At 37.1% G+C, this 13146-nt stretch overlaps 1 protein-coding gene across 3 annotated transcripts in view; it reads right to left on the minus strand.

Annotated features, from left to right (window-relative positions):
- Positions 1-13146, minus strand: part of LOC102808121 (adhesion G protein-coupled receptor L2-like) — a 61072-nt gene that overhangs the window by 9652 nt on the left and 38274 nt on the right. For all 3 annotated transcript variants that reach the window (XM_085493663.1, XM_085493662.1, XM_078006857.2), the window contains 15 exons: positions 10178-10240; positions 9771-9890; positions 9561-9670; positions 8236-8511; positions 7763-7970; positions 6621-6773; positions 5800-5863; positions 4636-4798; positions 4244-4293; positions 3731-3851; positions 2108-2217; positions 1513-1612; positions 903-1065; positions 610-676; positions 332-392 (listed from right to left, as the gene is read on the minus strand). In XM_085493663.1, coding sequence (XP_085349789.1) covers positions 332-392; positions 610-676; positions 903-1065; positions 1513-1612; positions 2108-2217; positions 3731-3851; positions 4244-4293; positions 4636-4798; positions 5800-5863; positions 6621-6773; positions 7763-7970; positions 8236-8511; positions 9561-9670; positions 9771-9890; positions 10178-10240 — 1829 coding nt within the window. The remainder of the gene's footprint in view (positions 1-331; positions 393-609; positions 677-902; positions 1066-1512; positions 1613-2107; positions 2218-3730; positions 3852-4243; positions 4294-4635; positions 4799-5799; positions 5864-6620; positions 6774-7762; positions 7971-8235; positions 8512-9560; positions 9671-9770; positions 9891-10177; positions 10241-13146) is intronic.

Here is a 13146-nt window from a genome sequence, read left to right on the forward strand (position 1 = left end):
CTTACGTTAATTGGAAATTTAATTAATATCATTTTCACGTGCGTACATACGTGATATAAATACACGTCTCTCCCGAATTCCATTATGTTTCCCATCAAAATTTTGTTGTAACATTTCACTCAGTTTTGCGATATTTTTTTTCTATATATATATTTTTTTTATTTTGGACGAATTGATTATGATTAACCACTGCTAACAAGTTTTGAACAAATATGTGAAGAATTAGAGTTTAGGTTGAAAAATATGATTGAAGTTGTTTCGGAGTTTAGAGGGTTGACGACAGAATAGTTACATATCATGTAGGCTTATTGTTGTGAATTAGAGAACTTACAGCCCATACTCCTGCCACCGGCCCTACAAATAACCAGATTTGCTCCATTTTCACCCAGCACCTGAAGAACAAATAACATTACACAAAACTACTACGTGCTTAGTAAGTAAAGAACACTGGGGTACTAAGACCGGAAGTAATCAAGTAATCGTGGTGAGTTTGTAGCGGGAAGTAAAAATATTCTAGAAATTACGAATGTATTTCGCTGTTTCGCGGGAATTAAACGTTGTTTATATCAATTGACAATATAATGGACTCAAATAGCAACATGTACTTACACGTCATCCGCGAAATAATTATCCCAATTCGCACCGACTAGTGCACCAACCAAAACACCGGGAAATACTAGAACAAACAAAGAAAACATGTAACACCCAGAAAACTATATTTTGTCAATGAATTAAACAAATAATGCAACACCATAAATCTAAAAATATATTTTCTTCTCAAGCGAGTTAGTACTAATTGTCGTATAAATATGCTCATTATTTTACAGCCAACAACGCCACCATCGGCGGCCGTTGAAACATTTACATGTTATACCATAGAGGGCGGCAATGAAATCACTCACCCCATCCTATTATGTAATATCTCAACATAGGTCTTTGTTGTTGCGTTTCTACGTGTATAGAATTGGCGACTTCTACATATAAATTGAAAGCCTCGTTGCATAGCCAACAAAATTCGGCTGTAAAAAAGTAGTGGAGTAAAATTGCGAATCCTTTGCATACGTCCTGAAATGCAAAAAATACGGAGGGCGTCACGGTTATGTCGACAGTATTTAATCCGTTGGGACTGAGCATCATGGGAGAAAAAATAAGCTAATAAGGATTTTTACACATGCCGTTAATCGAAACATTAATCGGACGAGAATTCTAACCTAAATATACATGTTCATCCTTCTGTCCGAAACAAAGCAGGACAAGACGTCACCACTAAGATTTGTTGTTTCTTTCATGAAACCAAAAGTCATAAAAAGAAGCGAAGAAATTAGCGAACGCGTCCCACACGCATTGTGGCGCCAGTGGTCGTCCGTGATGAGTGGGAATATGCTTTGTGAAAAAATGAGTGAGATTGGAAGCTATGGATGCTACACAGACCATGATGATTCATACAGAAAATGTACAATGCTAAAACGCGATAAATCCATCACAGTATGTGTTCCAATGAAGGCAACTTACCGCGTTTTCCCGTCTAGTTACGCCCACAATGTAAGCTGTTTCGGCAAAAATAACCGACAATGCCAAGTTTCTGTGAACGTTCACAGTGTCAGAAACACATCTGAAAAATAATCAGAAACAACGGGTTAGCATTTGTTCACATCCAACAGCTGTCACGGTGAAATTTCAATTCAAGACATTCAATTATGAAAATAATAATAATAATAATAATAATAATAATAATAATAATAATAATAATAATAATAATAATAATAATAATAATAATAATAATAATAATAATAATAATAACAACTTTGGGCAAGTTGTTGACACTCTTCTAAACAGTGGATCACCTTAAAGGGCTGTTTTCCTGACTTTAGCTGTTACTGGCACTCCGAAGCAGTGCGCATAGCCCATAAACATACATTTTACAGTGATGTATGTCCAAGCAACATAGAGCGTTCTGTGACGTAGCATCGCCCCCGAGAATACAGTATTTGTCGTTCGTTCATTTTATTTTGCATCAATTGAATGTATTGTACACTGTGGATTATTCAGCAGTATTTATTCACTGCGAGGATACCAGAGAAGGACCCACCGCGACGGAGATACTTACTTGAAATACGAGAATAAAATCAACGATGCTACACAGAACGTAACGTTGAGGATATAGCCGACGTATCCCGCTACGGTCACTTCAAAAATTCTTTCGTTACAGCAATTCCACTGTAGAAACAAGATTAAAGATACAATCAGGACGCAAACATATTTTGTGTGTGCTATTAAAAATGCACCATAATGTTGATGGTTAAAGCGGGGGGGTCGTCACCTGCGCACGCGCGGGAATTGAGTCTCAAGCGACGAAAACAACACAGCTAAAAACGCAAATCAATGACACTATGGCCATCTGACGCATGCGCAGGTGACGACTCCCTCGCTTTAAATTAGATTTTGATGTATAAACGCCGTACATTATGATCGTGGCACACATCCACGAATAATAGGCCAGTGTATCGGTATGAAGTGATGTGGATGAGACCAACGTACAAACCACTCTGTACATGCGTGTTCCCATAGTAATGTATTGACGTCATATAGACCGCCACACAGAAATTCTGTGCCGAAAACGTAGTTACAAAGCGGCAATGCACTAGACCACTCTTGACTGCACTAGGAATGGATGAAGTGTAGATAGCTTGCGTATATTTTCATTCTGATCGGTCAAAGTTTAACCAAATTACTAATCTAAACGCCGGTGCCGGGGGAGCTCCATTCTGATGAGATTCGTGGTAGGAGATCAGGTTGCGGTTCAAACGAGACCTGGAGGCAATTTTGATACTCGTGTTCAAGTTTAGAAGTATTGTACATCGGCGAATGGAGCGTCAACCTAGCGTACAAGACTGGCGTTATCACGACATCACTACGATTTGGTGCACTGACGATTGAAAACTGCAGTATGTTTTGCAGCCTAAGAGAAAGTTCTCAATAAAACGAGAACGACAGAGAATAGAATATAACTCATTTTTTCACTGGTAAACTCATAGAATATTCTAAATCGAGCGTAATTTCATTGACGATTAAAGCGCGGTGGTCGTCGCGCAGCGCGTGTTCGAATTTCATGTAAATAAACAATGTAATTTACACGCGTTGTATACGTCGCTATGAGTCCTATATCGAACAGGACGCGGCGCGACGACTGCCGCCCTTTAAGGTAGAAGCCTAGTCATAATTTTTGACAAATTGGTCATAAATCGTATGACAATGTTCAATAGTTTATTATGTACAAATATGAAGCTAATGTCCCATGGTACAGTGAAATAGCATTATTTTGTGTGTTACAGTTAAGCTTTTTGAGAAATGTGTTCTAATATTTCTTGAAAATTGCTATTTTTAGAACAATTCCATAGAACACAATGTTAAAGAAAAATTAAATTTGTTGACACTTTTTAAAACCCAGATTTTTTAAATAATTCAGAACAACAAGTCATTAACAATATATGATTTGTTCAGCCTATGTCACCACGCTAGATTTTAAGATATTGCATAATATCTCTGCCATAGGAACCTGTGGTAAAAGTGGCGATTTTCCACTAAAATACAACCATCAGTTTCTCGAAAAAAAGGTCAATATCCTTATATTGCCTTGGAGTACAATTTATTGCAAAATGAATAAATTCTGGGTTTTTTAATTTATGAGTAGGCTTCTACCTTAAATAAGAACAGTTACCAGTATACTTACGTTGACATCATACATATCAGTGGTCACTGCAAAAATGCCCGGATGTGAACATTGACACTGAGTTGCCATATACGATTGTGATATCACTTGACAACCTGAACCGTCCCACTTCCATTCAGAACTAAGAATAAATACAATATGTATAATTATTGTGCTAATAATAGTTAGCTTGACGTGTAAAGGGAGTATCTCACCTCAGTATCATTGAATATATAACACCGTTAGCTCGTCATGTAAGTATCACAGTAATTTTCCACTAGAAAAGTATTGAAGCGCGCCCTCTGGTGGCGGACTACTGACAATGATGCTACCGAGTATACGAACTCTTTGTTTGTTTGTTTGTTTGTTTGTTTTTCTTTGCAAATACAAACAACATACCGTTGAAAGTGTTAGCAATGTTTGGTCAAACAAAAAGAGAAATTAAAAAAAAAAATCATTGCAGACAGATGCTGACAAATACGGCCAACATGATTGAAAGAAAATACACAGTTGCTAAAATCCGATATTACTTACTCTTCCAAAATTTGCAAACTGACACATTCTGGATTGGATACATTGAATGTCTGGAATAAATGGAAGTATGAAACAAACATTACTTAGTGAGGATGCAACCTGATTGAAATCAATTGTAGGTAAAGATTCCGTTCGCTTTTACTTCCGGGTCACTAAGATTATTAACCAATTACCTCTCGTGTTACATGCCTCCATTTGCATATCAGTGCCAGAGAATGAATATGGCAAGTCGTATTTTTGTAACTTAGTGAAATAAATATAATCAAAAAATAAAGAACAGTGTGTGGCAAAAAGAGGACGGTGTTTGGATATGGTCAGTCTGCATCTATGAACCAATCATATTACTGGATGTTATAACGCATAGTATGACGTCATTGAACGTAAATTCTCACCTCGGCGTAATGTAAATGCATGAGAATCGGTGACGTCATATTCTTGAAAACTTCATCTGCATTCGGCATGTGGATTTTGCTAACCATTACGGCTGTGTTTATATTATCATTTTTATGCCTATTCTCCAAGGCTTTATTGCGAAAATGCGTTACTTTGATTGGACTGAAACGGAAGTGTACATAGAATAACAAACACTGTGTTCATAACTTACTTCTGTGTATGAGAAAAACAGATGGGACAAGGTAACGTCTACGTATTCAAAGATTGTAACAATCATGGCGGAGCGGAGCTTGTACCACATTGAAGGGCTATCAGCACCGGCATAACTCGGTGTCAAAACAGAATTTAGAATCGTATTTATGTTTATTATTTTGCCATTTTACATGATCCAGAATTGTCAACTATTATTGCTCAATTGAAAATAAATACAACAAAATATGGTCACCCGAAACATTAGCTATCGCCGGGCGAGCCCCACCATGCACATTATCCAATGCCGCCATACTTGTCACACTTCATGTAAGACTTTCTGTTATGAACACACGATTCTAAGATTCTTATCTTTTTAATTACCGGCTACTGGTGTAACTTACGCTGAAGTAACTTTTTCTAGTGTGAACACGGTAATAATGCCCTGTCCCGTCTCAATATGTACCCAACTTTCATCGGATTAATTGGGCTAATACAGTTTGAAACAAAGGGTAATTTTGCGGTCACAAAAAAAATCTACTTTTAACCAATGTCATGGCAAATGAAATGGAAAAGAAAGTTCAGTAAAGGTTTCCTAAGAAAAAAAGTTGGTAAAGTTGAATAAACTGATACCGTATAGGTATCACGCAAAAGTGTTTAGTTTTAAAAATCAATTAGTAAACAGTATCATCACAGATGTGGAAAGTCAAAAAATGAAGCTGATTTTGACAAAGTTGTTTTCTCTGAAATTTCACTCAAAAATATATATCTTGGTCATGCTGGTATCAAACCCAAATACAGCCATGTGAATCACAAGCTTGCCATCCGTTGCATTTTTGTTGAAACTGAAGAAGTAATGGTTTGTCTTTTCTGACTATGTCTTAGGCTGTGGGCATTAGCTCGGGGGGGGGGGTACTCACATAGAAAGTTTGATTTACTAGCATATATACCAGAAAATAGTATATACTACTCACTCTTTGTGGTTTGGTAGATATCTGCCAAGGGTATTATATTTGATGTTAGATATTGCTGAATATTCTGAAATAAAATTGTTAAATAAAATTATATTTCCAATAAAATAACGCAGTAATATTCATGTGAGTTCAATACGATTTATTAAACAGTGAAAATAATACAAACGTGAAGGTCTGTAATAATGTGAAATAATAAATGTGACGTCAGTGCGATGGGGTATCTATGGTCACGGTCCTTATTTCGATCCTGCGCAATACAAACTTCGGTACACCCTTTCAAAAAGACGCGCCCGCTTTAGCGATGGAGAACCTAACAGCGCCCACTAGCGACAAAAACACTTATCACATTGTTACCATAGTACACTCACATGCCGTTAGACTATTGTTTAGAATCAACAACTTGCATGTTTAGGGTAGAGATTATAAACATATATTACAGGAATTTGATAAAGAGTTTTTTTACTTGTATTTAGTAGTTGCAAGGCTTTAACCGTGAGACACTTCCCAACGACTGCAGCGATTGACTGATCACATGTTTAATCTTCCACGCCTTAGAGACTTTTAAGATAGAGAGTTGGCAACATTTTGTAACAAGAGAGAGAACGAGAGAAGTGGACAGCGAGGGGTTACCTCAGCTGACCGTTTGGGTGAATACAAAGTGACTATCTGAAATGAACTATGTGTATTTCTTTGGGTCGAATCTGGTATCTCTACGTATGTCATCTCGAAGTTTCCCTCTCCGTCCTCGACGCACCTGGACAGTGCTTTCGCAACAATATACTGGAAAGGGTTATTTCCCCAGTGACAGAGTGTGTACTTACCAGGTTGTTCTTCCGTGTCAAGATTAGAGAACAACTCAATAGGTAGTGATATGTAGTCGTCTATATCCATGTCCCAAGGTAGGTCCTCAAAGGAGTCCCCTGGAAACGTCGTTCCTGGATACCCGGACACCATAACAACGCTCACATCTAGAGCTATATTAAGTTTCAAAATACGTCATGCTATTAAAATGATATAATCTAGAATCCATGTTTAATCGTGGTTAATGTCGTGTATTACTGTATTTCACATCATAGAAATACGGGCCATGTTATCCAATTGAGAGCGCAGTTACTTTGTAAAGCTGAAGTGACTCCACTTTTGAACATATTCAAATGAATTTAGAAATTTCATTTCACAGCGTATATTAGTGAAAATATAAATTTATTTATTCGAACTCATAACACCATATCGTCCGTGTTTTCATGAAAAGGCCTCGCTGACATGATATTTTCAAGTTTTTCTAGGATTGAAAATAGTGATAAAATCCTAAATATCAAAAAAAAAATGTCAGATGATGCGTTTTATAAAGCAGTATTTAAATCTTAATTTGATTGTTGGATGTAATACGCTCGGTATTTGATAATTGAGATGTCATCTTGTCATCAACATTCATCGTAACATCCTATAGAACTTTGAGTATAAATGTTATAACCATTCATATATTACATCATCCAATGTACATCTGCAATTTCGAAACACGAAAATACATTACTTATTTGACTCGCTTACGTTCTGTCCTAGATTTGCATACAGTCTCTTGTGTATTTCGCGGTAACTCGGCTTTCGCCATTTATACACTCCCACATTTTATTTTATTGAAAAAACACCTTCAATTAAACAAGTGATTGTATGCAAGTCTAGTTCTGCCCGTCTTGTATATTTCACAGCTTAATTAATCGTATACGCAGTTGTCTGGACGCGTACTATGACGCCACCAAGCGTTTTGAGAGAAAAGTGGTTCTGAACACAGTTGAGTCGAAGCTCATATACAAGGCAGAATTTGATACGTCAACAAAGAAGCTTCTCTGTGATTGGTCTGATTGTTAGGTGTTAGGGTTGGGTAGCCAATCAGGCACAATCTTGTAAGTAGCTTCGAATTGACGTGACGTGAATATGTGCTGCGTGTGGACGTTTTACTTACCAATGTTGCTGGCAAATAGACTGATAGATGCGTCTTTGTGATCTAAATTCCCTTGTTTAACGTGTAACATTAGACTTTCGCTCAGTATGTCAGTGAACGTATCCATGGTTTTTATCAACGCCACTGCCTCTTTTCCTTTGGGGATGGTCTGTTTCCAGGCAACGTCATTCTTCGTATCTGCGATGGCATTGAATATATCTTTAACGATCTATGAAGGAATATGAACAAATCTTATTATAGATCATAATGTATTTTTCGAAGTATGAATATTGTTTTCAGTTTTTACAATACTAGTAATTGTTATATGGAAGACAAACATATATTGCTCATGACTGTACTGTAAAGACGAGGACGGAGCTGCACATGCCCAGTATTATGGCTCACTGATGCATGCTATAGCACTGAATCACTACGTTGCAGAGAGCCACTTGAAAGAAAGGGATTTATTTGTAACTTGTTAACTTCAAACTGACCTTTGCGAAATCCTCTATGTCGTCTAAGCCTAAGTACGGAAGAACTGTTGGAGTCATCTGCGTCTGTTGTGCCATTGGATTGTATTTATGCGTGTCACCGAATATCTGACTTTCAACTAGTCTCCACTGTGCGTCCATTATCGCCGCAAAGCATGCTATGTCAATCGAAAGGTCGATTGGGTTCGTCTTGCGTGACTTCGTGTAGTTATCAAGTTTATGTGCATAGGTTAAAACGTGTGACATATTATAATTGGCTCTGTTGAAAGTTACATTTATCTGAAAAAATAAGGAAATTGAAATTGGAATTATTTTGGATTCTGGTTTGATTTTCGACGCAATAACAACTCCTAAATGCCGATGTGTATGATAAAGTCATATCTGCATAGATCCAGTCTTAATTGGAGTTAAGTTCGCATAGTCTACACGAAGTATCATGTCAGCTGCCGGCTCTTGAAAGTTCTTCAAATCTTGACATTTTTCGCAAACTGTTTTGTTTCATATGTAGATCCAAATGCTAAAATACAGTAGGGCCAGAAAATCTGTCTGAAGAAGGTGCTGAAATAGATGACTTCCCTTTTACTTTGAGATCTCATGTATTGCGGTAAAGGCGCGGACCGAACGTCATATCACAAAATCGAATGATTTGATTTCGATCGAACTTTCAAAATGCCGACCTTTGAGAAGAGAATATTACGCTGAGATACCATTAAAATTGACCATCATCAAATGAATATAGCACATTATTTAATCGCGGAAATACTCCTATAACACTTTCGCGTTTGTCGAATTCCACGCGATGTTGACGTCACTGCGACTCTATGATGCCTTCGTTTGCGCATGCATTGACGCTGCATGATCGTGATTTTGCAAATCAAACGCACCCCAGGTCAGTGCTGAGACAGCGCTTCCCGTGACAACACAACGCTTCGTCGTTTTACGCTCGATTTCACGCATAACACGGGATTTCGCAGTGAACGGGAAATGATATATTAGGTTATTGTCAGTTTATGACACTGTTGACCGTTACAAGTACTTGTTATTCTGAAATGAAACAACATTTTTTTCTTAAAAATATACTAGTATTTAATTTAAGAGATTTACAATTTTTTGAGGATTTCCACTCTATTCAGTATTATTCCCTGGTTCTAAAATGCAATATATGCTATCTAAAAATATAAACAGGAAGCCTCAGCAAAGACAAACTCATTTGATTTGCGCACTCTGCCGACGGTTAAATTTTTCGCAGCCCGATGAGGGCGCAACGGACGTCAGAATGTCAGTCCACCGCTGCAAATACTAAATAAGTAATAAACTTGTCAACTTACTTCATTTTGTAGATCAAGTTGTGATTGGGAGGCACATTCTGCTATATACGGTGTTTCCCACTTTCCATTGATTGCCCCGGGAATAAAAGAACACGTCCTGTTACCATACCCTATGAAAGCATCGGAAGGGATCACAATATGCTTCGGGTAATATGGCGACTCACATCGATATAAACACAAACGAGTCATGGAATTCGATCACCGACTTACTTTTTGGGTCATCCTCGTTCTCTTTGTGGCTACGCTTCGGACACGGCATCGATACCATCTCACCAGCAGGGGTTCTTGGCCACTCAATATTACTGGCAATATTCAAATGACACTGGGGGCCTGCATAAACGAAACACGACACCGGTAAATATTTAAAGGATTCGTCGCTTTTACGCTTCGGCAATATCTTGGAATCTGAGACATGTGTAATTGATTCTATTTACCGAATACATTTTCGCGAGGTCTGCGAATTGCAGCGCGATGCGAAATCAAATAAGCTGTCTACGTACAGGTCAATAGATATGACAATAGAAATACCTCGACTCGGTTGACCGGTACTTCCAAGAAGTAAACAAATTTGTATTATTTCTATATATAATTATTAATAATATTATTATTATAAATACCTATGGTATGGCTGCAGTGAATATCACATGCCAAATCGTAGTTTTCGTTGTCACATCCACTGGCTGAAAAAAAAATCAGAAACGTGACATTTATTTTAAATTATCACTTAAACTCTATGGTATTATTAATATTAATAATCATTTTTTGCATACACGTCACGGCTGTGATATATTTCACGCATACTATATTTGAATTGACATCAGCAATGTCATAAGCATGAATGGTAACTCAAGATATGAATCTGGCTGACCTTGAGGTCAAACAGATATAAACAAGCTTTAGCGTGGAATGTAAAAACCCGTTTCCATGTGTCACAGCCGTCAAGAATTTCCCGAGGCTGGTAATCTTATCCAGATTTAAAATAAAGAATAATACTCTAGACTGATAATGTGTCTCATTATTGTTACAGCGGAGTCGTCGCCCGCGTCCTGTTCAATGTGAGTCCCTTGCAACGTCCGCAACGAGTACAATGTTTGTTTACACGCAGTTCAAACGCACACTGTACGAGGACCGCGGCGCCTAGAGCATGAACAGAACAGAAAAGAGGCCCTCAAACATTTAGAGGTACATTTAAGTTAACATTGCTTTAGATTCAAGGATGAATACGATAGAGAACATTCTACGTTTTAATTAAAAAGATATATAATTTCACAAGTATTCCTAAATTTACGTTAATCTGTCGGATGAAAACAACTTCCCATCAGAATTTTGATATCGACACACAACATGCAATTAACAAAAGGCGATATTATTTCTCTTTTCACTATAATAATGATATCACATAGACCTCACACTAAATAATTTGATTTCATAGATGTCGTGTATTTCCGTCAAAGCTTTGATATGTTGATATCTGACAATCCTTGGCAGAGTAAATAATACTCCCTCTCCCCATGTGCAAAACAAGACCAATCCGTCGCGAATTAAATCTCTTCATGATAAGACTCACAAATATGTTTCTCAATATCCTAGAATCTTGTAGCAAATTCAATCTAAATACTAACATGGGTTTGTACATTTTATTAAACGGGGACGACTAATCCGTTACTGAGTCACTTAATCAGAACCGGAAATTGGCTCACTTAACTGACTGAATTCATTTCCAATAACGTACATTTAATTGAGAAGATAATTCCAGTGCATATACCAAATAATGCACTTTTTAAAAGGAATTTCCACGGCTAAAGCTGAAGTTAAATCAGCTAACTAAAGTGATATTCAAATTTAAAGAGTCAGTCACCTAGACTAACAGATAGTTTGCGAGGTTATATGTACCACATTCGTGCTAGATGACTGTAACTAGACTGGCTTCACTCTGGGTGATTTTGTATGATAAAAAAAAATTGAAATTGTATTTATTTTTTTCAGAAATTGGCCGAATACTGGGGATGATCTCGCGATAACACCATTATTTTGCAATTACGTGAATATCTTTAAAACATTGTTATTTTCACTTTTTCCAGAAATTGGCCGAATACTGGGGATGATCTCGCGATAACACCATCATTTGGCAATTATGTGAATATCTTTTAAAAATTGCTATTTTCACTTTTTCCAGAAATTGGTCGAAGACTGGGGATGTTTTCGCGATAACATCATCTTTTTGAAATGACGTGAATATCTTTTAAAAACTGCTATTTTCACTAATTACTAGCATACCAAAAACTAATTACCCGACCGCAACCAATCTGAAGTACGTGTTGTTGTTGTTGTTGTTGTTGTTGCTGTTGTTGTTAAATTACAGTAAGATCATTACATTTAAATGAACATCACAATTTAGCGAAAAACACGAGACAAATCTATAAAAAGCAAAAATCTAAAAATTACTAGTACATAAAAACAGGAAACTTAGAATGACGTAATATCAACGTGTGTAATATGTCAAGCAGTGCGCAATTAGTTTGTCTAAACAAAACCGCGAAAATGTCGCACAAAAACCTTCGTAATAAGGTTAACACTATTACTCTAAGACAAGGTGGATATCGATATAAGAATTCCCAGAATGCCCGGCTAATCACAGTGTGTTCAATGGAGTATGACAAGCCTTGGAGATTACGTTGTATCGCAGGGAATTAAACTGGAGCAAATGGACTGAACGAACTGGTTGAAATCGCAATCTTACGTGTATTATAGTTTGGATTGAATTCTTGTCTGACCTGAATCAGCTTTCAAAATTCACGTGAACACAAATTTTTATTCGATTAATTTGTCATTTGGTACTACAGGAAAAACTCCCACGGGGATTTGGAGCGTCACTTCGACTGATTGCCTGGCAATGACATCGGTAGGAATCCGGCATGGGGTGCCACAAATGTTATAAATGAGTGTATATTGTGATCATTGATAATATAGCACCCGCTAAATGCGTCATTTCTGGAGTAGCACTATGCACGCGATTATAAAAAAAAAAATAATTCCATTAATTGTGTGTATGCTTGTGTGTGATTCGTGTCCACATATTGGTTGGTTGTTGCTGGTTGATCAGATATGTTGTTATTATATTGAGATCTAGGCAGGAGTAAGGCCAATAAAATATCGAACACAATGGAAGCAATAACAGAATACATCGATAAATATTCATATAAGTAGTCGTTGGAAGAAGATTGTCCAACTAGTTCAACAAAGACTGTCATAAATCACAATGTATCAAATGTATGACACTCAAATTCGGCTTGCTTCTTATCTATTCGTTTTGCACAGAGGGAAGCGTTTTAACAACAGCGTACGACCTGCGACTATTACGAACACAATACAACCTAATTACGATTCGATTTCTTCTCATTAGGAAGGGTTTGATACAGAATCAGTCGGTAATGGAGTGTCCAATTGTAACACGCGAAGAATCTAGAGACGAGTGATGAATCAGTTTCTGCGGGAACCATATATGAATTAATTTTATCGTGACTTCATGAAATGAACAAGAGCGATGTTAGTATCGCGGAGTGTGCGCGATACTATATACTACTTT

Source organism: Saccoglossus kowalevskii, chromosome 19 (assembly GCF_978046115.1).
Source record: "Saccoglossus kowalevskii chromosome 19, keSacKowa6.1, whole genome shotgun sequence".
NCBI classification, from domain to species: Eukaryota; Metazoa; Hemichordata; class Enteropneusta; family Harrimaniidae; genus Saccoglossus; species Saccoglossus kowalevskii.